The 27236-nt window shown below is 37.1% G+C and overlaps 1 protein-coding gene across 12 annotated transcripts in view; it reads right to left on the reverse strand.

The window, feature by feature from the left end:
- The window catches only part of PLEKHA6 (pleckstrin homology domain containing A6), a 182034-nt gene that overhangs the window by 40271 nt on the left and 114527 nt on the right, over nt 1-27236 (reverse strand). For 10 of the 12 annotated variants that reach the window (XM_039340845.1, XM_039340836.1, XM_039340768.1 and 7 more), the window contains 9 exons: nt 20511-20591; nt 20075-20189; nt 19426-19533; nt 15011-15083; nt 11895-11995; nt 8065-8240; nt 7196-7690; nt 5709-6219; nt 4577-4663 (listed from right to left, as the gene is read on the reverse strand). In XM_039340845.1, coding sequence (XP_039196779.1) covers nt 4577-4663; nt 5709-6219; nt 7196-7690; nt 8065-8240; nt 11895-11995; nt 15011-15083; nt 19426-19533; nt 20075-20176 — 1653 coding nt within the window. In that variant the 5' untranslated portion in view covers nt 20177-20189; nt 20511-20591. Of the gene's footprint in view, nt 1-4576; nt 4664-5708; nt 6220-7195; nt 7691-8064; nt 8241-11894; nt 11996-15010; nt 15084-19425; nt 19534-20074; nt 20190-20510; nt 20592-27236 lie in introns of those variants that run through there. The other 2 variants (XM_039340872.1, XM_039340778.1) reach the window with 1 other exon arrangement.

Consider the following 27236-nt stretch of genomic DNA (forward strand, 5'->3'; position numbering starts at 1 on the left):
TTATTTTCAGGGTTGGTTGGAGGTGAACCTAGGATTTTCTTTTATTACAAGAGCCCCCCTCTTATTTTTACACTGTTCCTCAAACATTGACAGGTATCCAAAATTGCAGTCATTCTAAAATTAGAAGAGATCTATGGCTGCTCAAAGATTCAGCCTGGAAATAACTTTCTATGCTTATTATTCACAGTCACCATGTTTTAAAGTCTTTTAACTCAACAGTATCATTATAGGAAAATTCAGAGTCTATTCAGAGTCCTCTCTTTGTATGTTTAGACTTCTATACTGCTTACAGGTTCTAGAGCAGGGATGTCAAACTGCCAGCCCATGGGCCGGTTTCATCATACCAGAGCCGCGCCTACCCTACTGCCAGCAATGGCGAAAAAGCTCCAATACGTCGCGCGACATCATGTAACATCACAAGTTTGACATGCCTGTTCTAGAGTAAGTGATTTTTTAATGCACCTCAGCTGTTTGTTCCTAATTTGATAAAATGGGTTGCTAGAATTCTGGACTGTAGTACTTCAGCTTTTGGGTGAAAAGTCATTTTTTTCTATTACATATACATCCATTTGTTAAACCAGTATTAAAAGTGAACACCAAGATTGTGACAGTTCATATTGCAAAAACAAACAAATATACGAATAAACAAAACCCTCCCTCCCTTTGTGTAGTTCAGAATGCTAAGACAAAATATTAGTCCCAAGAGAATGCAAACATCTCAAGATGGTGCAAGATTTCCTAAATATTCTTTCAGACCTCAAGTGAACTTTCTTCCCCACAGCAGTACAATCCAAGGAAAGTTTTACCGCCTGGATCTGCCAAACATAAACTGCTTCAAGAAACAGGCATTCAGGAAATACTTGTTGAGCTGCATGAGTGAGAACTTTAACCAACGTCTGTAGCTATTCGCATCAGAGAGAAACCACTGAAAGCACAGCCAGTGCTAGATTTTATGCACCCACTAGCAAAGACAGAAGTGACTGTACCGACAGAAGAGAATATTTGTAGCTTAGGGCTGAAATGTGAGGACCTTAGTACTCTTTGAGTTTGATGGTTTTCTTACAAAGATTTCATTATCAAATTAGATAACATCATCACTGCACTGATGATGTTACATAGTTTGGTAATTAAATATCTTCAAGAAAACCAAGCTCAGGGAGCACCAAGGACCCCTAGCAGTGACTGGGTTAGATATTCCTCTACCATTTTTCTTCCACAGGGTCTTAAACTGGAAGCTCTAGGACAATTGGGGCAATGGTCAGAGCTAAACCCTGCCATTAAATATACCTCTTGCTAGGCAGATTTGTAGGTAGGAAATCCAAATAAACACCTAGCTTTGGTCTCAGTGGGGAGGTGTGTCCCTAGGACAATAATAAATTTTAAAAAGCCAATCTTCTGAGGGGAGGAAGAATGTATCCATGTATAGGTCAAATGAAAAGTAAAAGTACTAAGATAGAGAAATTTTCCTACATTTTTTTTACCAGTTCAACTGAGAAAGAATTGGCTTTCAACATTTCATTCAAAGGAGAAAAACATTTCAAAGCAATGTCTGTGGTGTTTAAAAATGGCTTTTTGAAATTCTCTACCAGATTTATGGGCAGAGAAACCGAGGGGATGATTTTAAAAATCATCATCTAGGGAAAAAAGAAATTCCCCAGCAACTTCTTGAGGACAAGATGCTCTCTTAATAATATTTTAAAAAATATTCAGTGAGAGTCACTCCTCATAATGTCTTCCCTCCAAGAGATGATTATGCAAGGAAAAGCTCAACACTCACGTACACCCTTTGGCTACCTCCCAACTACATATTTGACAAGAACATCACATTCTTCCACCCATGTGAATGTTTCGGCAGAATTCTCCTAGAAAATCTAGTTGGAATATTATGTAAACATTCTGTAACCAGGTATGCATTAAAGAAACATGTCTTCCAGCATATGAAATCTACAGATCTCTAGACAAATAATGTATTTTTTTTAGTCTCCCAAAATGAAACATTTATTTATTTTTATATATTTATTTATTGCCCTCACACAAGGAAGGCTGACACAAACTGAGAACCAGTAGTGCTAGCATAGCATCAAGAGATATTAGGGAAAGGGAAGGAGGAGCAGAAAAGGGAGGAGGACACAGGTCTGATAACAGGACAGGAGGGAGATGGGTTTGGCAGGGTCAAAGCTGAATGTGTGGGGAGTAGTGGAGTGGGGAGAGGGGGAAGGAACACAGCCAGCTCAGCCTACCTGTTGGTCCAAATACTCTAGGTTTCTTTGCAACTGAAGGTCTAAAAGTTCATCCTATCAGGAGCCATTAGGCATGCGGCAAAATGGAAACACAAACATACAAAAACAACGAACACAAAGAAGAAGCAAAAGCAGTTAGGTGCAGCTTAACTAGAGACAGGCAAAGAGCTTTCCCCATACAGCAAAGGGAACATTCACAGACTTCCAAGCACTTTTAAAGAGAGAAGATAAGTGGATAATAGTTGTTCAGCAATCTTCTCAGATCAGGAAATAATCTAACATTTATTTCAGGGACTCCCAGAGATCCTGATAGCCCTGAACTATCATCAATGCTCTGTCCCCAAGCCTTGCTTGGCATCTTATTGTATGGCTGAGCGTTAACAGAGTGGCCACATTAATCTAATTCAGATCACTCTATCTTGTTTAATATGGCCTGGGTTTGGCAGGCTATCAAGTCATATCATTTGATCAAGTTATATTACAACATAGGTCTTTACTCCTTCCCCCTCAAAAGACAGTTTTCTGAGTCCACATGTGTTGTTAATTGAATCCAGGACCTCAAAAGCAATTCCTCTACTCTTGCTGTTGAGGCTACATTTGCTGCCAAGATCAACATCTTTGCAGATAAGACAAGAGAAGTAGCTTTGAAAGCAAAGAGCTGTGGTCAAATGTCTCTTTCCTCTGTTTCTGCTCAGCAGGTACAATGGTGTTTACATATGATGAACTCTGAACTGACCCATCATGCCCAGATCTACTGGACAACAGGAAAAAAAGTGTGTGGCTCCACTACAACATGCTTCTGTACAATCCACTGCGGTCATGCAGCTTCAGAGTCATTACAAGAATATGGCCCTTGTCAGAGGGGGAAAAAAAAGGCTGAGGTTGGAAACAGAGCATCTGTGATCAGAAAGAATGTTCCTGACCTGCTTAGTGATACCACACTCATCTCACTGCATTTTTAGTTCAGCCGCATGCATCTGCTTTTGAGCATAGCTGGTGAAAAGGCAGGGGTAGTGAGGGAAGAAGCTGCGTGCAACAAGCACCTTAAATCCAGTCCAGGATTTACTGGTTGCTTTCAGGTGTCAGGTAGGGTCAAAAAAACGTGGCATGGAGCAATGAAGTTGGCACTTTCATTTGGCAGAGTCCCAGTCACAGTGTTTGTTGCCCCCACCACATGGAGCCTCCCCCGCAGTGGAATAACCAAACAGAGAATTAGAATGACCAAGGAAAAACAGCATATAAAATTAGCCAATAAGGGGAAACAGAGATTTTACCATGTATTTTTCCTCTTCTGTTTTTGACTCCCTAATTATTTTTGTGATAAGAGAAAATGACAACAGAGAATTAAAAAGGACTAGTATTCTTCACTTTTTGCATTCCCAATCCTGATTCCTGAATGGTATCCCATATACAATACCAGAAGTACATTCCTAGAAATTTTTTTTATGGGCATTCAGCCATTGGGAAGGTGCCATTTGTCACAGGAAATAAAACAGTATTTTCCATCTAGAGATCACCCATAGGACTGGACCAACCATGAAAACAAGGCAAATGCTTGGTTGAAGTGAGCAGCAAGAATAAACAGCTCATATAATGAAAGCCGTTGGTGGAGCCGTTATCTTCAACATGCAGGCAGCTTGCTATGCGATCTGTGACTTAATTGCAATTTTTCCTCCACTTTGAGGTAGAAGTAAGAAATGATACATCTCAATAATCATTGTTAAACAGGTGGCCCATTCCTTCCTAAAATACAAAAGATAATTTTGATGGAGATATCTAAGATATATTCCATTTCCTCCTCTCTCTTACAGTCAATGAATTAGGAAGGTGTTTGTGCCATTTCCAAATGTTATATGGAAGTTCTGGACTTTGACAATGTTTTGCCCCTTGTCACTTTGGTAACAGAGCTTGGGTATGTCCATCAAAGTCATCTTCACTCTCTCTATACATATTGGACTTTGCATTCTATCTCTCCTTGCAACTGTTCCTGGGTGGTAATGTTAATGCAGCGCTGATGTCAACTGAATGAATAAATGAGGACTGAGTATGTGCATAGGATTTTTTTTCCTTCTCTAAAAATCACATGCTCAATTCCTTCTTTGCTCTTTGAAAATACATACAAACTATGGTCAACCAATCATCAGCAGTCAGGCTAATGATTAAAATTTTCACCTGTTCACACAGTCATGATGCCTCCAGGCTGGTCTCATAACTAACCCTCATAACCAACCAACAACTTTGCTGCTAAGACAATTATTCCAGTTCTGAATTAAATAATAGGGTTAGGAAATAAAAACACTTTCACTGGTGAAAGAATGGACAGTATTGTGGCTTACCATTTTATCATGGACTGTAGGGGATGCTGGATAGTTGAAGGGAAACATTCCTGCAGGAACAGGCTTTCTATCACCAAGGTAATCATACTGGGCAAACAAAAGGAATGTGTGTGAGATAATTATATCACAGTATTATTACTAGATATTTTTCTTATGTTAACAATCTAGTAATAACAATGACCTTCCTATTGGAAGAAAAAAATATCAAAGTCCATTAACTAAAGTGGTGATCATCTATAGAAACTCCTTGAAACTGAAGACTGGACACAAGACAAGAAGGTTGGTTTTATAAGCAGAGCTAGTTTGAAATCTATATTGTAATACTACTTTGTTCCTGGGATGATTCCCTCTTCTCTTCCATTGACACTCTCTAATTTGTTCTGCAAATCACACTTATCAAGCCACAGGGTGTAACCACAAAGATGAACACTTCGTCTCAGATCAAAAACTTGTCTAATCTACTACCCTCTCAATTCAGCTAACATGACACTTTCCCTCAGCCTTAACTTGCCACTTGGGCACCATATTTCAGCTGCTGGAGCTTTATACCTTATATTTAACTTGAATTAGGGCTCAGCTCAAATCCCTTACATTTATTTCTGAGTTATGTAGAATTAAGAACAGATGGTGCTAGCGCATTTGCCGGCTGAAATGCTCCTGCTTCTGACTGTCTAGTACAGGGCAACTCTGGCCCTTTTATGATTTGTGGATTTCAACTCCCAGAATTCCTGAGCCAGCCACAAGTCATAAAGGGGCCAGAGTTCCCCACCTCTGGTCTAGAGCAACCTTAACATATCTGAGATTGAGGAATAATCAGTTGATAACAGAGAATGTTATTTAAGGTCAGCTTCTCTAAGTATTGCTTAGAAATGACACTTTGCTCATTCCTGCCATTGCTCCAATTCTTAATTAGATGTCTCTTGTGACCTGACTGATCAATAAATCTCCTTCACATTCAACAACATCTTCCCTCCCCAGTAATCTCCTCTATACAGCATAAACAATACATAAATTACAGAGATAGGGTTGTTATTAAAATCATTTATACCCCCTCCCCCACCCTCACTTTGCTGGGTATCTACTGAAAGATGGCAGAGCTATTTGGAGGAGGAAAGTTTCAAAGGAACATTACCTTTGGGGAACTGACAGAGCGTCTCATCATGTAACTCGTTGGCTCAGCATATATCTCCTCACTCCGAGAAGGCATTCGTTCAAAATGGGCACTGGGTGACCTTACTGGAGAGTAGACTCTGGTTCTATTGTAGGAGCCTTGACTTGGTGAGCGGGGGACTGATCGTGAACGAGGCTGAAGGGACATCCTGCGCAGGGACCCTGAGGCAACGTCCATTTCATCATAGTACACTGGCTGCGGTGTGGGGCCTGGGATCCAGATGGGCACATCTTGCCTGCTATAGCCAGGCTGTTCTTTCCACTCCCTCAGCTGGAATGTGCTGTTGTTGCGGAAGGCGTGGCGCTTGTCCTCCACAGCCCACTGAGGGCTCACACGTTCATAGGCAGGCATAGAGCAGATACTGTCAGGACGCACACCAGGTGGATAGTACTGGTAATCCTCCGAGTATTGGGGTGAATAGGGAGGGTAATAATCAGGTACTCTCCGAGACATTGGGAAGAATCTGTTGGGGCTACAAGTCCCAAAAGAAACAAAAAAGGAAAACATTTGGTTTTAGGATTTTCTATCACTATTACCTTAGACTACCATCTGCTGAACAGCACTGATATATTTTTCGCATATTTCTGTGTGTAAGACTGGGAGAAGCTGCAAATTTACATTTGTTCCACTATATTGTTTGCTTGTGTTTCTTAATTTTTTTACTCTTCATAATTAAAGTTGTGAAACACTCCATGTGTCCTCTCCTGCATGTGAGCTGCCTCCTTGAGTAGCAGAGTATACATACACGTATCAGGTTATGATAAATAGCATGTAAAAGTTTCTAAGGTTCAGCTAGGATAAAAGCGGCTTTGGTACTTGTGCTAAAACTCTGATCTGTAGATTCGGATCTGAACTGCCCCAAATCAGTGAAGTTCATTGTCCATATGTCAAAAAGTAAACTTAAGAGTGGAAAGATATTCATCTCTTTGAGCTTTTTTTGCTAGTATTTATTTTCTCTCACTGGGTATTTATATTGTTAGATGTGTTTATTCCTAAAGGGTACTCTGAAAACTTTCTAAGAGGAGCAGCTGATAAACAGATTTTTTTTTAAAAAAATACAAAAATAATTAAAAAATAATAATTACTTCATTCCATGATCATAATACCAAAGACTTTTCCTGCTTTTCTGGGTGCAAGAATACTAAATACAAAACAATTGTGCATTTTTTAAATAATGTATTCCAAGACACCGAGAGTCGATGATGAGCTTTTTTGTCAGAAAAGAAACTGAAATTGTTACAGCCTCGTATATTAAAAGTCAGGGGCAATTATTCAGGGAAGAGGGAATGGTACTACATATAAGATACCAACATTTTTCATGACCTTTGATACTGATTTAAGTCTACAATATACCTTCTTTTTTAGTATTTAATGAGCTGTTTCTAAAAAAAGTTTTTTTAAAAAAAAACTTATATGTCTTATTTGTGTCTTGTGTTCAAACAACTCACCTATGGAGATCTTCAGGTGGTGGAACTCCACGGCGCAAATTGACCCACTGTTGCAACTGGGTCATGGAGCTTTTTCTTTGAGCAATCTTTTCTGGATTAGTGCGAGGTGCAAAGCTCCGACGAGAGATAACAGTATCGCCATCATGCTGTGGAAAGGCCATGCTGCCAGGACGAGTTGGGGATGAATACTGCCAACCATTTGGCTGTGGGGTTCTCTCCACTCCAACTGGCACACGAGCTGCTTCAGGATAAGGGCTTCCAGGCTCCGAGGGTGTATCTTGATTGGCAATGCCATTGGTTTTCACCAGTGCCTCTTTCTTATTTGCAACACGTTCTAGTTTTCTTTCAATCTTCTCGGAACCACGTCCATCACCTTCTCCTCTGGTTTTTGCTTCCAACTCAGCTTTGGCAAGCTCCCTGGTAAGAATACTGCGCTGGTGATGCTGATGATGATTTTTGCTAGGAGGAATGTTCTCACAATCAGTCTTTTCGTGCCTGAGAAGAATCCACAAGTTGAAAAGAGCATTCATTACCATAGTTTAGGATTCCAGATTATTGTGGGTTCTGATCATCCTCTTGCAAATTATTGATGGAACCTTCTCATGAACCTACCATTATTCACATTGCCTTAAGGCTATATTTATTCTAATTCCACTGAAGAAAGAATCTTATAGCTATAGAATGACTTTTGAGTAATGCCTTATGAGACGATGAATATGTTAGTATTTTACTAGCTATGCTGCTAGCATCTTTCAAGTTCATCTGAAATAACTTGACAATAGATGTAACACCTTATACGTTGTGTTCAGCAGGATGAAATGTCTACAACCAGTTCTAAACCACTTCCACCCATCTTTTGAACAGCTGACCTTTGAGTAGGTGGGATTTGAACCCGAGCAGCCTCGCCCATGGCTTGAATCCAGGATTCTTGTTCTTCATTGTTCTCAGCACTGAAGAAATAGGTCCGGATGCCAGCATGTTCAGCCTGAGGAGAGAATGACTTCTTGTGATTTCGTGGCATTTCTTCCATCCAGCATACAGTTACCTGCAGAAACAAAGAATATAAAGAGAGAAGGGGAGATAAAAAGATCCCAGTGAGTGTCTAGAGAATTTACTCACCACCAATCAATTTTGTCTTCTTTCCCTTAGGAACATTATAATTTCACCAATTTTTTATTTCATGATTGTCAGCTCTTATCTTTAAACAAGGTTTGAACTTGTTCAAATAGACAGTGCTTTGAAACAGAAGAGTAATTATGACTATCCTTTAAATGGAAGATTATCCTCTTTAAAATTTTGGCACAAACCAGCTCCACTAATTCTAACACAGAGACATCACCTCTGGCCCTCCAGCACTACGTAGAAACTTTTGGGTATTGGATGAAAGCTCTCCCCTTGCAGGACATGCATAAATTAAAATGTTTAAGTGGAACAGCATGCAAAAAACTGGTTCAATTCAGATTATCTTGGTGAAACTCCTTGATAATCAATTTATGGTAGGGAGAACAAAAGCTACTGCCAAGTGGCTTGTTATGCTTATTGATCTGAATTAAAATAATGAGACAGTTAACATAAATCAACATTAAACTTCAGATGATATAGATTTAATGTTTTAGGAATAGTTCCTAGACATTCAATATCTCTTCCTAAAACAGGCAAGGAAGAAAGATCTCTCAAACTTCTCTATTTTTTCTAAACATCTTCATTTACAGCATTCCAGATAGAGTGATCTTCCCACCTGTAACACTTCAGTGTTATCCCATAATTTCTGCCACCTTTTTTCTTATCAGAGGGATAAATTAAAGAGGGATAGATTTAGTGGTAGAGTGATCTTTGAATATCAATGCTAGGAACTGTCTATAGAGAAGTACTCACATTCCATTTCCTTGCAGACTTTTAATAAGATTACATCAGCATAGTTGTTGATTTAGAGAAATCACTAACAGGAGTACTCAACCTTCCCTAGCAATGCTATCTCAGCATTTGGGACATAGACAAAATTGACTGATCTCAGCTGTGCAGTGCATGATATTCTGTTTATTTTCCCCCATTCCCTCAGCATGAACCATTTCTTCATCAGGTTAAAATGTAACAGAGTCTAGGAAATCACACACAGAGCCTTTTATGTACTTCATTCCTGAGTTTTGATATGTAAAAGCTGAAGATTTTCAGATAGAAAACCCACAAAGGAAAGATTATTTTTGAAACTGATAATATAACTAATAACTAAACTAGCTCTTACAATAACTAAACAAAAAGAATAAGAATGTATATTAAGAATAGTAATAGAAGCAATCACATTTGATTTAGAACTATCCTAAGAGGCTACAAATCTAGATCAAAGTATTTCTAGAATTTGCTATGTTCAAATACTTTGTCTGAATTTAACCAGCTCATTTGTGGTGTCTCAATGATCCTGAAAAAAAATCCAGATGTTTTAATGAAACTTATTAATCAATATAACAAACACAATTGGGCTCATATATTATGTATTTTATTATGTACATTAAATATTCACAGTAGAGAATGAATAACATAATTTAATTTTTGTTTATATTTTCCCATCAGTTTTGTCTCACAAATAATTGCCACTCATTGACTACTACATGCCTTTTTGATTTTCACTTTGTTGAGCTAGATATTATCTTCCACAAATCACTGAGTGAAACCCATAACATGAACATTTATTTATGTACAAATCATATAATAGTAATGAGTTCAAGATCTATATCCTCAGTGGGATTTGCTTACATAGCTCTGTGTTTCCAGTATTCTCTATGGTTTAAAAATACTTCTAGGTATTTCATTAGACAAAGGGATTCAAAATTTCCCCAACCACAATTTCCTTAGAGAATGATTGCAGGTGAATAAAGCATGCAGGATACTTTTTACCATTGGCACTTCATTTTTCCTTTCTGGCATGCACGCATGCATTTGGAAACAGAAGGAAAACACTACCTATTTGGTGGCTGGGTGATGTATTGCAGATCAGTAATCAGAAGAGATCTCCTGTCCAGGGGATCCTCACACAGAAAAACAGGGAAGACAGAGAACAGATCAGCCACACCCAATAAGCAATTCAATGGGGAGGAATATCAGCAAGGCAAAGCACACCAAGAGGAAAGGTGGTCACTGTGAATGGGTAGTTGAAGCAGAATTGGGCTCATACTTAGTGCTTTCTGAGCTTTAAACTGAATGGTCAGCTTGGTTTTCACTGAACTTGGGAAAACTATTCCTTTGCATCTCAGCCCATGGAACAGCCCTCAGCCAGTTGTCTCAAAGTGCGAGAGGAAAATGTAGGTTCAATTATTGCAGCAATAGGACATGATGTAAAATAAAATTTCTAGAAAATGTAGGATGAAGTCAAAAATTATATTTGTGCATCTACCTATTTAGCACATGTAGATTGTCTATGTGAATAGTCTATTATACCATTATATTTTTTTCTGAACATGAATTGTGAGCACAGAATATAAATTTTGAGTATCTTGCCATCAATATGAAGTTTGGAGAAGATCAAAACTGTACTTTCATTTCCTTTTGTTTTCTTACAAACAAATATTGAAAATCTAGGCACATTACTTCAGAATAATTTCTACTGAATTCTAAAATTTACTTCATAAGCTTCATATGATCTGGAAATATGATACTCTTCTCTAAGATATTCGGTATATATTTATAGACTCTGAAATCTTGTCTAATGCAATGGTATCAGTGAAACTTGGTGGGAAAAGTTGTGCCAGAAAAAGAGTTCCTGGATTCCTATCACTCAAAATCTGCCAAGTTGTCCTGAAAAGCATGTTTAAATGCTTATGAGCTTCATTAGGAGTCCCCATACCCCTTTTAAATACAATTCTTTTCTTCTATACCACTATTAGACATGTAGGAAGATTTACAAAGAAAACCAATGTATCAATGGTTTCCAATCAAAACCTTCATCATTAAAAAGGGAACAAATATTACAGAGCACAGTTTTGAAACATCAAGAGTGAGTGGTTTCAATGAGTAGAAAGGAGTTAGTGAACAATATAATGGCAGGATGGCAATGAGAAAAGGTAAGGGATATGTAATATGTAGATGTGCAATTACTTAAATCTAATTAATTTTCATTGAGTGTACTAGAGATTTGTTAAAAAATATTTTTATTAAGAATTTTTTACAGCATAAAAGCAATACCAACTTAGGAAAAAGTAAAAAAAAAGATAGTGAATAGACAAAAAGAAAAATAAGGAGAAGAGAGAAAAGAAAGAACATATTGCAATTTTTTTTTCATATGAAACAATCTTCAAATATCCCTAAATGAACACATATTTCCTAATTACCCCCACAAGATCTTTCAATACTCCAGATTTATTCAATAAACATTACATGATCTATTTGACTATATTTAGACTCATAGGAATTAATATCCATCAAATGAAAGGGGGATAGAATGAATTTGGAGCTAAATCTCATAGAATTTAGGAGCTCGTAGAGTATACTTGTACATTGACATCATACATGCAGGTACAAATGTATGCTTTCAGAATCTAACACGTTTTTAAATGTGTGATATAAAGCTGTTTCCCATCTAAATAAAGTTTCTACTGGGTCCAGTTCAGGTAGTGCTGTTAGCCTAAGATACATTTCTACTAGCACAACAAAGTATATTTATACATCCATGAACACTATACTAGGAGCACTTCCACTCTTTACTGACCTTAAAGGTGTATTTCCTGCTGATGTTATCCGATGGCTGTACAGCTGCCACTCGAAAACTGAGAAGTGGGATGCTGCCCAAGATGTTTTCCTCCTTCTCATCTACATGAAAGAAGAAGGGAGGGACAAAGAATTGGACAATATTCCTTTATCTTAGTTAACAATTGTTAAAATGGACATCCATCTACTTCATCACCTTTGGAACTAAGAAACAACCAGGAACATAGGGTAATTTCCTTGCAGGCAGGCAGGCAGGCAGGCAGGCAGGCAGGCAGGCAGGAAGGAAGGAAGGAAGGAAGGAAGGAAGGAAGGAAGGAAGGAAGGAAGACTTGAAACCAATCATTACAGAGGGAGTGGGATGGAAAAGCTGTGCCTAACTATTTATCTACCTATGAAAGATGCCCCCTTGCCCTGATGCATTCATGCTTGTTTATCTTTCCAATTCAGACCAAGAAGCGTTCACATATCCCTGTATGCATATCAGTTACAGTTACACTTCACAATACTGTCTAGTTAATTATTCATGCCCATCATCTTTTCCATCTGCTACCAGAGAGAAGGCCCAGACAGCAGGACTGTGGGAACCAATGGTTACAGGACATACTGATATTGGTGGGCTCACAATTTGGCAGGCAGAGTATGGAAAAATAAAAGAGTTGCATTGGTAGTGGGTGACATGGAGTCTGCTTCATTGGAGTATCTGCCAGAGTAGAAAGTTGTGTATAAATTAAATAAATATATATGTGCTGCAATGTCATGCATGCATCTTCACTGTCAGATCTTAATCATTCCAGTAAGTCCAAAGGAAAGAACGACTAACAGGATATTACAGAGAATATTTAATTTCTATTTGATGACATACAATAAATTAATCCCATGTTTGTGAAAGGGCAACAACAATATCTAAATCATCTGTTTTAGAGAACTACTGTATATTCTGATGTATAAGACGACTTTTGAGAGTGTCAAAACAGCCTCCAAACTCGGGGGTCGTCTTATACGCCGAGTCGTCTTATACACCGGAAATAAGGTAGTTTCTGGCATATAAGACGACTTTCTAGGCATGCGACTCAGCGTCGATCGTCTTATATGCTGGAAATAACGTAGTTTCCAGCGTATAAGACAACTTTCTAGGCATGCAACTTGGCGTCGATCGTCTTATATGCCGGAAATACCGGTAGTTTCCGGCATATAAGACGACTTTCTAGGCATGCGACTTGGCGTCGATCGTCTTGCGACTCGGCGTCGATCGTCTTGCAACCCGGTGTCGAACTCGGGGGTTGTCTTATACGCCGGGTCGCCCTATACGCCGGAATATACGGTAATTAAATTCCTAGACCAACTACTAGAAATATCATGCCACATACAAAAAATATCTATTATTAGTGAAGAAATTCTAATTTCAGCCTTTATCCTATTTTTCAGACTATGAAGATATTGTTCGAATTTATAATTTTCTTGAGCTCAGTAGTAAATTGAGACTCTGCAAGAGACACTCCTATTTGCAGCAGACTAGAATCCTTTTGTAGTTGGCTCCAAGCATCACAATCCTTTTGTATTTTTCTTTTAATCAGGCGGCATTTATCTCCTCCAAAAGTGAATGCTTTTATTTTGAATACTATATTTAAAGTTTAAAAGGTATTTTATTTTATTTATTTTGCTTATCTCCTGTGAGATTAATTTATCTCCGATGGGTGGAAGAAAAGGCTGAAACTTCTTGCCATCCCTGTGCAACATAGGAACAAGTGGCACTATTAAAAATATTTCCTTTTAAAATATTTTTATCGTTTAATTGCCAGAAAGGCAGCACAGATTCTAAATTATCAAGCTCCCTCAAAGTGGAGGTGAGGACAGAGTGAGAAGATTCAGGAGACTTCTGGAAGAGCAAGTCTAGCACCTTGAATCTTTGATCTTATGGATTCAGCCATTCAATTGTAGTATTGCAAAATGGAAAATTAATTGCTAGGTAAAATAGCTAAAGACTTGCTGGGGAAGGAAGGAAGGAAGGAAGGAAGGAAGGAAGGAAGGAAGGAAGGAAGGAAGGAAGGAAGGAAGGAAGGAAGGAAGGAAGGGTCATCATTCATGTGAGAAATTCTTCCTATGTGTTGCTAGAAAATTATATTGTTTGGTCAGAAAGAGTTAACAGTACATTTTTATTATTACAAAACAATATTACAAAAACATAAGAATCTTACTAAAGCAGATCAAAGGACCATCACATCCAGCATTCTATCCTCACAGTGGCCAGCTAGGTAACAGGCAGCCAGCTGGGACATAAATTCAGTAACACTTTTAAACTCTCCTGTATGTCTATTTGTAATCCACAATTGGCAGAAATAGTGCATCATAGGGCAACTATTTTTGAATCAAGGAACCTCCAGTGGGCTAACTTAAAGAATGCATCCAGGCCCATTACTTTTGTGGGATTGAAATTTCAAGGATCTTCATACCACTTGCACTGGCAAAGTGTGGCCGCTGCAGTGTCACCATGCTGTCCTGCAGTCGTCACATCACTGAGGTCCTGTTATCATAACTTCCAATGTTCCTGGCTACCTTCCCACAAGCAAAGTCAATGGGGAAGCTAGCAGGAAGTTGCAAGTTGCTCCTGTTCCACTGCTTTTTTGCCCACCCATGGTCATATTGTTTTTCTATTTAAGTAAGCAAATATCTCTGAAATAGTGACTCAGTGGGCCATGGGTTATTTAACTATAGAATTGTAGGCTGTCCTCTATAACTACCATCAAAGCAGTGGGGTTGTCTCCTTTACAACCATCCAGTTGGCAGCAATTATTACATCTCATAGTATAGAATGACATTTCTCAAGTACATACTTTGTGAAGAAATACTGCCTTTCCTATCTCTCCTAAACCATGAAAATATTGTATCCCTTATAGATAAAAAAAAACAAAACTAGTCTCTCCTATGAAAGGAATACTGTTCCTCAATAGCGGGTATGAAGGTGAAAATCTAGTTTGATAAGAGTTACAGAAAATGAATGCATCATTGCTTTCCAACTATGTTTGGCATCTGGGAGTTTCCTCATATCTTTATATTTTAAAATATAATTAAATTAAATACAATTTTAATATTTAATTTTAAACTTGCATCTCCTCATACCTTTGTAGTAAAAAAGGCAGCGATCCACCAATACAAACCAGCGCTTATTCCATTGCTTGACTCCAGAGCTGGCCTGTAAAGAGTTGTTGAAAGCAAATAAATGTCATAATCTGTATATTACATACAGCATAGATTGAAAAAGCATCCTGAGAAACTGGCATAACAGGCTAAGGTCAGACAAAGTAATAGAATTTCTAGATAGTATATGACAAGAACTGATATGCTGGATTTACCAAGAAGATCCATCTTCTAGAATAGAATATATACTGCCCACCTGCTGTGGAAGCAGTGTCTAAATTAGTTCTAAAGTTACTTCCTGTGAGAGGGAATACTTTGATCCCCAGTCTCAGAATGACAGGTCAGAAAGAAATCTCAGCAAAAAGAGAAAGAAGAAATAAGGGGTTTGTGATGTGCAATTTTCTGTAAATATTTCCTCCTTCCTGTAATAGGTACGTGGACTCTCTCCACTTTAGATATTGTAACTTATCCAATTTCAATGTATCATTTTCCTACAGTGAAGCCAAGGCACCCTATTGTGGAACACATCAGAGCTTCCCTCACATATTGGGGGGAGAGGAATACTCTTGCTTAGCTTTAATGCAATTGAACATGGAGAACCACAAGCCCACTCTATCGACATCTCCCAGGAGCTTATTAGTTGCCCATTTGTCCTGTGGGGCACCCTTATTCTGTGTCTCATAGGGTAGCCCAATGCATGATTTGATCCATTTGGAAAGCGTGGTTAGTGAGGCTTTGCAACCCAGATGGTTGTCAAAAATATGTTATGAAGTAATCAAAAATTTTGGATTCCTCTGTTATACTCAGTAGCTCTTGATGGCTTGTTTGATGGTGCCTTCTTTTCCAAGTTAGTTTTGGGGTTATGTAATGATTCCAGACTGATTACTTTCTTGACTCCTCCTTCCAACTGAACAGTCTCTCTCTGACACTTTGGCCAAAAGACTGAGTTTAGACACAAAACAGATTGGATGATGCAAAGATCCCTCTTGAAAGACTGCTCCTGTTTCTGATATTGTCTAACTGAAATTATAATTATTATAAATACTGCTCTACTGTTAGGTACTTTACAGATTCTTCACACTGGGATAAGGCTTGAAGCAGTAATAGGAAGTCTATGATAAATGCTGATAAATGTTGGGCAATCTTCACAGGGAAACACCTAGGAATCTACAAGGAGATAATGGGATGAGAGGTTCTTGGGTTTCCACAGTTAGGCTTTAGGACAGTGCTGATAACTGCCTATGGAGTGTGTTGGTGGGAAGGACAGAACTTGGTGCCTGGAAGTTGACATTGTAGGGTTACCTTTCTTTTGGGCCATTTTAGAAGCCTTACCATGTGAGCAGATATTTGTAAGTGATGGGAGGGGGTTTTTGTTTTGTTTTTGGATGCTAGGATGATATCTGTTGATATCCTATTTCCTCTTTTCCCAAAATATCCCCTTTTGCAAAATTGAGTTAATAGAATTCTTATTGTTTTGATAGATAACAATTAAATATATATTTTTCCCAATATTCCTAAAAATAATAATCACATCAATATAATATTTCTTTTCTGTCCAATCATTCTGGTTACCTTATCATAGATCCTGTTACAGTCCTTATTTTAATTTGTTTCTCCCACCAAATTCTAGGTATTCTTACTAGTTAAGATTTTCTCAAAAATTAATTACATTTAAAAAATTAACTCTATTTTTCCATATGAACCATCTCACACTTTTACATTTCTTAAGGAATAGATAGAACAATGAAAAAAAAGAAGGGAGAGCAAGAGTAAAGAAACATAAAAAGTAACATACTACTGAAAATATATATCCCTCCTAAGCTAATATATATTTATTTCCTAAATTTCTTATTCTTTTTAACCACAATTAAAAATATGTTTAATCTTTAAACATTCCATTTAATACATCTAGTCATCTAGTCCTTTAACTCTTATTCAAAACATTTTATCCATTATAATTTTCTTAAATTCAAGCACATTTAAGTATCTAAAACATTTCCTTTATCTAAGTCATTTCAGCTTTTTTATATTACTCATATCAAGAAAGAAAACAAAAAAGGAAAAAAGCATACTATATTATTTAGGGAATTCATCCCTCTTAGAATGACATATATATTCCAAAACTTTTCTATTTCTTTAACCATATTCAAACACGTTTCTTTTTTAAGTAGTCTCTCTGGTAAATCCCATCATCTATTTTCTTGGTTTCCACTTTAGTCGTTTTGCTTTGCCCAGTATCTTTCTTAATCAATGTATTTTGCTGAATCAAAAGGTTTTTCCGTATGTTCGTAAATATTGCTGTAGATATAATAAGTAAATCAGGTGAAATGTCTTTGTACTGGGCTTTTGTCTTTCCATGTTTGTTAAAAATCTTTTTCTTTTACTTTCTCTCTGCTTCTCTTATCATTTCCTTTCTCTCCGATGTTTCTGACATCTCTACAGTCCATTTTATCCAATCTGTTTTCTTGTCCTCAGATTTATTTTGTAGTCTTAAGGGATAAGTTGTTTTTTCCAATTCTTGTATTTTTTTTTCTCACTAGGGTTAAATCATGTTTCCTTGTTTTGATAAGTTCCATCTTTAAGTCTTTATTCTCAATTCTTTATTCATTTATCTGTTTTATCTGCTCCTTCTTTGTTGTTGTTTTCAGAGAATTTCTTTGTTGTAGAGTTAACTTAGAAATAGATTGATTTATATTTTCAAAGTTATTTTGGATTTCTTTGTGGTTTAAAGTCATTGTTGTTTGAATTATTTGCAGTATACTATATATCTCCTCCTGTGAAGTATTTATGTTTTCTTGATATGTTCTTTCTACATGTCTCTGATCCATGATGGCCAAGAATTTGATTTTTCATCTTCCTTTCTTTTCTCTGCAAATAGCTTTAGAGTCCCAATTAAATAGATTTTTGTAATCCAAATAGTTCAAAAAAGATTTTTTTTCCTGAAATGTATCATTCTCTCTTTGTCTACAGCCCAGATTATTGTTTCTTTTTTTATCTCAGCTGTTCTTTGTTGTTAAAACTTTGAAGGTCACAAACACAGATTAGCTTTTCCCAGGTTGCCAATCATAGCTGCCATAGTCTTCATCCACCACTAGGTATCAGCAACTATTTGTTTTTCAATTTCCAAAATAAACAATTATGTTTAAAATGAGAGTCTTAACCATTCAAACAATTTTAGATTTATCCAGATTTAAGTTTTAAATTTTAGGTTTCATATTTATTTCACTTCCATATATTTTGATCCTCCATAAAAAGATTAATTTGCTGCTTCTGTTGGTATAAGGGTGGGGCGGAAATCCTCCTCCTTTCCTTCCAGAGGCATTTTGCTTCTTGGGGATCTTTTCCAGGAAATTAAATGTAGAATAGAAAAGAGAAGATCAAATTCCTCACCCAGTTTCAAGCACGCTGTTCACAGTTGTGCTGGTTAGTGCTTTTGGACTTCAGTTGCTAGTAGTTTGGGCTGGTCGATGAAATACTGCCAACCTTTCTCCTGTTGGGTTAGAAGGCTTTTCCCAAGTTGAATGGAATGGCTGCTGCCATTCCAGAATTACTGGAGCACTCTTTTTTCTTTGTCATCTCTTCAGGGCAATTTAGACCCAATGTAGGGTCCCCAGGCAGGGCGAAATTAGCCGCAGGGGTGCAGAGAATCTGCAAGCCCATGATCAGTCACTACCATGCAAAACTGGAAGTCTTTATTTTATTTTATTATTTTATTTTATTATATATTTTATTTTATTTATTATTAGGCTTATCCTGCTTTTATTACTTCATAGGTAACTAAAGATGGTAAACACACTTATTTCTCCTTTCTCCTATTTTCTCACAACAACAATCCTGTGAGGTGGGTGGTGCTGAGTCAGAGTGACTAGCTCAAAGGCACCCAGCTGACTTTCATGCTTAAGGCAGCACTAGAACTCACAGGTGGAATGATCAAATAAGCTATCGACTTTCAAATCAGTTTCTTGCTCAATAAAGTTGTAAGGAAAAGCAAGTAATGGGTGAAAAAGCACTTCCTTGACTGTCCTGAAGCATGAAGGCTGACTGTGATGTTGGAGAGAAAATAGGAGAAGCTTGTACAAAGATGGGCAACCTTTAGCACACCAAATAGCATTTGCTGTAGCTTTAGTGGATGAAAGTCATGTTTGGTGGGGCCAAAGATGCACTGGTGATCATAACTGTGTTGTCAAATTGGACAGTCAAGAAAAGAACTCAGAAGTCCCCAAATAATTATTTAATTATGTGTGTGGGTGTGAAACATTTTGCAAAACAATTACAGCATTAAATTGTGGGATCTAATTTACCAACAGAATCAGGAATTGGTTTGGGGACCTTCAAAATTTACTCACAGCTTAGGGGCTATGAGTATCTCCTGATGTAATGAAGGACAGGTGGTTTACCTGCTTGAAGAGCCAACCATTCTTGGTCACCGCAGCATTGGGATTCCTCTTCATGGAATTAGAACGTTTTCCAAAAGCAATTCCTTTCCTGGAAGTACGTGATGATGCCTTTGGGAAATGAAACAGAAAGGTTAGGAAAGGCAAAACAAGCAGTGGGTAATACAATGAAATCCTACTTTATCATATTAAGTCTGATGGTTGCTGAGTTTTTGCATCATTCTGTAGTTTTTATTTTTGTTATATACTTTATATTATTTCTAATTTGACTTTTTAATTGATTTATATTTTTATGAACCACTTAAGACTCCTTTGGAAGGAGGTATACATTTGATAAATAAATATCAGAACAGGCACACTGAAAGGAAGAATTAAGTCTGACTGAGTACTAATGGGTCCATTTTAAGCATGACTAAATGTGGATCAAACTCATAATCTTGGGCACATGCTGGCTATGACATTTGGCATAAAAAAATGCCTAATATTTATGAAATAGAATAGAGTGCCCTAAATTTCACAATAGCAGATCAGTTGCACCTTATTTTTCAGACGGGACAACTTGACAGCCAGAAGATTTGGACAATCCTATCAGAACAAAGCCACAAAAGGAAAAAAATAAGGAAGACCACAATGCATGATGTAGCAAACATACCCTGCCATTTGGTCGTTCCTGAGGCACCTCTGAAACCATTTTGTGATTGGAAGATTCACTACTGACTGTTGCCGGCCGCTTGCTACTTGCTTTGCTTGACATGTCAAAGACAGATCTGAGATTGCAGGTGAAGGAGAGAAAAAATACATTATTAACAGTCCCAAGAAACTAGCTTTGCTTCTTATACTTTCACGCCACGTCAAGTCCATATATTGATCTTGGGTTAACATTAATTTAAACCAAGAATACATCAAACCAGATAAAATACAAATCTCCTTTATGAAAATCCCTGCCCTCCCCCTTTTTTTTTCTTGAGCTAGATTTCTGGAACAAATTTCTTTCATCTGGTATTTTTCATCCTTAAATTTTATTCTCTGTCCTCTTTCATGAACTTCCATTTTATGCCCAATATTGCAAGGCACTAAAAACCACCAACCTTTGCAAACCAAAATGATTGTTCACTTCTGGGGTCTGGCCAATCACTGGATGAAGGAAAGTGTTCCGTCTTTCATTATGACTAGGGAAAAAACAAAGAGAAATAGACAAGGCATTAATGATGTGGCTCATATGGAAATGTAACTTGCCTTTGGTGGATAATTAATTAAGAGAGAATATGTATTTTTCAAGGGAGTTGCAAGATTAATACTAATGTACATCTCTTTTTTTAAAAAAACAATAACAAAAACCTTCATCTTACTACTATAGTATCAGGAGAACCTGTAACAAGATTTCTGCCAATAAGAATGGTAGAATCACATTTGCCACACTTTGCAACAAAATGTTGTACATCTTTCTTCAGAAATGATTCAAACATAAGGTCTTCCATATTGGAGGCAATGCAAGGAGGATTGTACAAGCAAAGCATACTGTGCTTATTTTCATCACAGTAACTGATGGTTCACTAAAAAGAAATGACCCCCTAACTTACTTTGTCCACTGCTTCTTATTTCTAGTCGTCCCTAAGCACATTCCTGGTAAGAGTTGAATCTACACAGAATTGTCTTAAAACAATATCCACAATGTATCAGCACCGCCAAGATTCTTAAATCCCATTATATAAGCCAGAAGGGTTGCATTTGTTTCTCATGTAGAAGATTTATTTCTGAAAAACAACAGTACAAAACTCTCTTGTTGCCAGGGCCATAGAGAACACTGTCCCAATACAGATAGGGATCAAAAACAGTTTTTCTGTCTTTAATCAACTTGTTTAACACATTACAAAGACACCTATTCACTAATTTGCCTTCATGTGCCGTGGTAAATCGCATCATATCCAATGGATATTATCCATACCAAAAAGATGCTACTTAAAGACTTTAATTTTCTACTTTGAAAGAAAGTGAGACTGATAGGAATTAAAAATGTCCTGACAGACCATTCTCCCCACCTATATGTGCATCTCCTCAGAGTTTCTTCTGGGAAGCCAGCTTCTCCTTATGAATACTACAGGCTGTAAAGAGCTCAGCTGGAACTTTTCATTCCTGTCCTTCCATATTTTCAACTTTTCTTTCTACAGAAAACTCAGCGTTCCACAGCCCCTGAGCCTATTCCATCCCTTTGAAATGCAGGTAGACCTCAACTAACAAACCACAATTGAACCCCAAATTTATGTTGCTAAGTGAGAAATTTGTTAAGTGAGTTTTGCCCCATTTTACAACCTTTCTTGCCATACTTGTTTAGTGAATCACTGCAGTTGTTAAATTAGTAACTTGGTTGTTAAATGAATCTGGCTTCCTCATTGACTTTGCTTGTCAGAAGGTCACAAAAAGGGATCACATGATTCTGGGACACTGCAACTGTCATAAATATGGCTCAGTTGCCAAGCATCTGAATTTTGATCACATGACATGGGGATGCTTCAATTTATGACCATTTTTCAGTGTGAAAAATGGTCATAAATTACTTTTTTCAGTATCACTATAACTTTGAATGGTCACTAAATGAACATTTTTTGGTGGTGGGAGGCCTCATTTTTTTCATACCCTTTTTTTTTAATAAATATTATTCCCTACTAAAAGAACTGAGAATTTTAGACTGCTGTATGGTCAGTTGTGATGTATGCTACTCCACTGTAGCTTCCATAGTAAGTTGACTATGAGTACATCTTGGTGATTTAAATTAGTCTGCCTTGATCTGTTTAGAGTTACTAATCCAGTGTATAGACAAGTCCTAGCCATTACTCCTATCAGAAATGATTTTACATCCTCCAGCCTACTCTTCATCCATAAAAAAATTTGCACCTTTAGAACATTTCCTGGAAACTGCTGAATTTTGAAAAGATAAGCAATCGCAGTAATAATCTTATACAGTTTTCAGTCTCAGTGGAAATTTTGCTATAATGATCTAACAAAAGCAACATCTATACTGATGGCTGTAATGAAATAGAAAATACAGATTGGATGAGACTTGGCTCAAAAACAGTGACTGTGAGAGGGACCTTGGAGTACTAGTGGACGATCACTTGTCTATGTGCAGCAGCAACCACAAAAGCTAACAAAATCCTGGGTTGTATAAACAGAGGCATAGAATCAAGATCATAAGAAATACTATTACCGTTTTATAAAGCCCTAGTAAGATCACACCTAGAATACTGCAGCCAATTTTGGTCACCATATCACAAAAAAGTTGTTGAGAGTTTGGAAAAAATTCAAAGAAGAGCAACTAAGATGAACAGGGGCCTGGAGACTAAAACATACAAAGAACGGCTACGGGATTTGGGTCTGGCTAGTCTAAGGAAAAGAAGAAATAGGGGAAACATGACAGCAGTGTTCCAGTATCTGAGGGGCTGCTACAAGGCAGAGGGGGTGAGGTTGTTCACCAAAGTACCAGATGGAAGGACAAGAAACAACGGTTGGAAACTGACCAAATAGAGAAGCAAGGAGAAATTTCCTAACAGTGAGGACAATCAACCAGTGGAACAGCTTACCCCCAGAAATTTGGGTGTTCCATCACTGGAGATTTTTAAGAAGAGACTGGACATCTACCTATCTGAGATGATATAGGTTCTCCTACTTGAGCAGGGGGCTGGACTAGAAGACCTCCAAGGTCCCTTCCACCTTTATTCTATTCTAAAACTGTACTCATAATATATCAATATGGACACAAATCATGACTTTGGCATCCAGCAGTTTTTGCCTTACCTAGCTAAAAGTTGTTTACAGGCCCAAGGCTGCTACACACAAATATCTATCACCACTAACAATAAAAGCATTTTTTAAATAGCTGCTGTGATTTAATTAGAAACATAATCATTTCATATCGTAAGTCCATAGTATATTAAAGTTGTAGGAGAATAATAACACAGTCATGTGTTGCTGTTTTAAGCAAGCTCATTAATGAGACATTAGAAACCATGCAACCTGTTTTTGATAGCTCCTTAATGATTATCGTGGCCATCATTTCTTGACAGAGATCTGAAAACAATATTTTGAAATTTCCAAATAGTTTTAATATATTCCTATCCCCATCACAACCCATGCACAAATAAGAGCCTTTTATATATGCCATTTCTCCATCGTCTCTGGAACTATATGTAGCAGACTATTTTAGTATAGAAAGTTGATGCTCCACTGATTTCAGAGAGATATCTGGCTATTTCATGGCATCTTGTATAGAGTCAACAATTTAAAATTATTACCATAGCATGCAAATGATCAGGAGAAATTTTGGATCATATCACCTCAAACTCTTCTTCAACTATAATGGTAGGTGAGAATGACCTTGAGGAAAGCCACAGACTTAGCAACAATAAAAACAAGAGGTGGCTGAGTCTACAAAAGGAATGGAGTTGTGGCAAAACTCTCAGAAGGGAACCCTCCTAATTTCTCGGACTGTAAAGGTGAGATAGGAGAGGGAGTTGTACTTTCAGACCTGCAACATTCTGTTAATGGAACTTTACAATAAATACAGAGTTCATACTTGTGGGTTTGCTTCTTGTCTGGACTACCTCACAAGGCTGATATTACAGGAAGTAAATAATAGTATGTGCACTGAGTTAATCCATGAAAGAAGCAGATATAGAATATTTCTCTTCCTGGTTGTTTTTGTTTTTAAGAAAAATCTGGGGAACATTTTAAATAAGGAATGCAGAGTCTATAATAGCACAATTGAGGATTTTCCCATTTCAGTATAATGCCTAAATCCATATCATGTGTAGAAAGGCATTCAGCTGAGATCCCTGCAATATAATACCTACTCCACATAAAATTGTACTTTTATAGTTGAGGCATACTGACTGAAACAAAACTATTAAATTACAGCAGCCAAAACAAATCAAGCCATCAGTGCTCTGTGATGTGCCTTTCCGGATGCAGATTTTAATTAGAATACATTATGTTATCTTGGCCTGCTGAGCTTTATTAGTTTTATGTTTACAAAAAGCAGGCTGTAGTTTCCTGCGTGCGCACAAAGATAAACAAGTTTTAATGCCTTGTGACAGACCAAATTACAATTTTAACCCCATTTCATGGATTAAATGAACATATAGCATGATCAATCTGACATATGAATGGCACTAGTACAAATGTCTAGCTTTCTTGTCCTGGTGTACAACATGTTATGCAACCTCTTTTATTTATTCTGTTCTCTCTCAGAGCCTGGTATGAATGTTTTTATGGAAGGAGCATTGAAGATCCCCAAAATAGGCAGTAAACTACTCCAGAAATTGCACATGGCCAAGTATAATGGCCATACTGGGTATGAATGATGTACACTGTACTGAATGTTTGGTCTGGGTTTCCTTCCCAATAAATATGAAATACTTGTGAGAGAAACCAAAACTGTAAGACATGGGATTGTGGGATGTTCATAAGATCAGAATGACAGAATTTGGATGCAGAAAAAATATGGCCAATTTGTTCAGACTGTGCTAATTTATTCCCTCTCGTTAAACAGCTTGGGAAGAACCTAGCCAGGTAAGAATGGCTCTTGCTTTTGCTGTAGAGAGTTTCTTTAACTCAGGTTGAAGAACTTACCAAATCCCCATATTTAAATCAAACTTTCCATATTTGGTCCTTATCCCTTCTTATTAAGTGTGGCTTTACATTCAGGGAAACTGGAATGTTTACTATAAAACAGTCTTTGTATATTGTATTAAATCTGATGTAAAAAAAATCAACTACAACACTTTCCCCATTTTTCCCCCAAATTAGCAATATTTACCTAAATGCAAAGTCAGCAGAAATCTGAGAGGTTATATAATTGTATAATATATAATTGTAGCAAAACTTTTGTAGCATGCTTTGTTTTATCAGGATTTTTCAGAATTGCTTTTTATATGCACTAGAAGGGTTTTGAAAACAAATGGCATTTCCTCAACAATTATGCATTGGGATAGTGTACAGAGGTAGATCAAGCAAGTCTTTGTATGTATTCTTGCCCCCATGTCCAAGGAAACAACAGCTCTTTTGGACAAGGCTACTATTTATGAGTTGTAAAAACACAGATGATTACTAGATGGTAATAAAGAGGCACAAATGTTCTGCTGTCATTTAGTGTTTGCCTGAATATTATATCCAAATCTATAACCCTATTTTAGATATATCCCAACTTCATTTCCCAAGCCATCTCAAAAACCATGGCAAGGATGCCAATGTTAGTTCATCCTTGGGAAAAGATTGGGAAAGCTTAATAGAATAAAACAAATGATGATGTGTGGAAGATGAAGCATTTAATAAGTCAATATGCATAAGAACAGTGAGCCTAATGATATGAAGAATTGTTTGGACTTTGTTATAAACACATACTGACCAATCATCTATAACTAGCTCACCTCAGTTTGAATTTGATTATTATATGTAATGGAAGAGAAGAGGCCATGAATATCAACATCACACATAGCAATACCCTCCCAAATGGGACTCCTTTTTGAGATAAAAAAAAAAGTTCCACTTAGAATGCAGAAAACATACAACAGAGTTTGCTGCCTGTGGTACACATATCATATTTTAACGTTTAATGAAATTAAATTAATGAATTAATACTTCATGAGTAAAAGCAATGATGTAGTCTACTCTGTCAAGAAAATATGTATTCTATCCAGCAACACTGAACAAAGAAAACTGAAGCTTGGATTCACAGAAGTATCATAAATATTAATTTATTGTGAATAAATACATGTGCATGGCCTGACAAATTGTTCCAATGGTAATGAAGGAACTTGCTGATGACTTCACCAAAATTGTATGTGTTGTCTTTGTCAAATCTTGGACAATTAGTGAAAAGCCAGATAACTGGACAAAGTCTAATGTTATTCATGTTTGGGTCAATACCCTGGGGACCAATGCCTCAGAAATTCTAGAGCAAATAATAAAATAATAATAAAGTAATCTATATTATATAAATTTCATGAAAACAGTTCAGGAATTATAAGAAATCAGCAAGAATTTATCACAAATAAATCTTACAGACTATATTGATTTCAGCAAGCATTTTATAAGGTAACTCATAATGTTTTAATTAGTAAGCTATTTAAATGTGGATTGGATGACATAACAATTAGGTAAATATATAAGACTCAGAGTTCTCATTTAACTGGAGAGAGGTATCTGTTCGCTGTGTTAAATCATTTCACATAGAAATGGAGCAAATCTTTATCAAATTTGAAGGTAACACCCAAGAAGATAGAAATAAGATTTATAATGATCTTGATAACTTAGATCAGTGATGGCGAACCTTTTAGTGACCGAGTGCCCAAACTGCAATCCAAAACCCACTTATGCATCATCGGGTGCCGGGTGGGTGTGGCTCATTGAATGGGTGTGGCCCATTGGGTGGGCGTGGCTGCAGTGGTAATGGCAGACAGGGTAGGACTAAAAAGTTCAATCAATCAATTCCATCTTTGCAAGATTTTTTTTCCCGCGAGAAGTTCAAATTGACTGATTGATTGAACCTTTTTTTTTTGTACATGGCGGTGGAGGCCTAAAGCGAAAAGATTTTATAAAACCCAGCTGAAGGCCTAGGACTGGGGCGATGTTGCGCGTGCCCACAGAGAGGGCTCTGAGTGCCACCTCTGGCACCCGTGCCATAGGTTCGCCACCACTGGCTTAGATAAATGGACTGAAAATAGCAGAGTAATCATATAAGCTATATTTAATTCTAATTAAATGCACATATTATGGGAAAACAGTTTTTATATTATCCCTATTCACTAATGTTTGGAGTG

The sequence above is a fragment of the Crotalus tigris genome, unplaced genomic scaffold (genome assembly GCF_016545835.1).
Source record: "Crotalus tigris isolate CLP2741 ecotype Arizona unplaced genomic scaffold, ASM1654583v1 scf7180000017550.10884619, whole genome shotgun sequence".
NCBI lineage: Eukaryota > Metazoa > Chordata > Lepidosauria > Squamata > Viperidae > Crotalus > Crotalus tigris.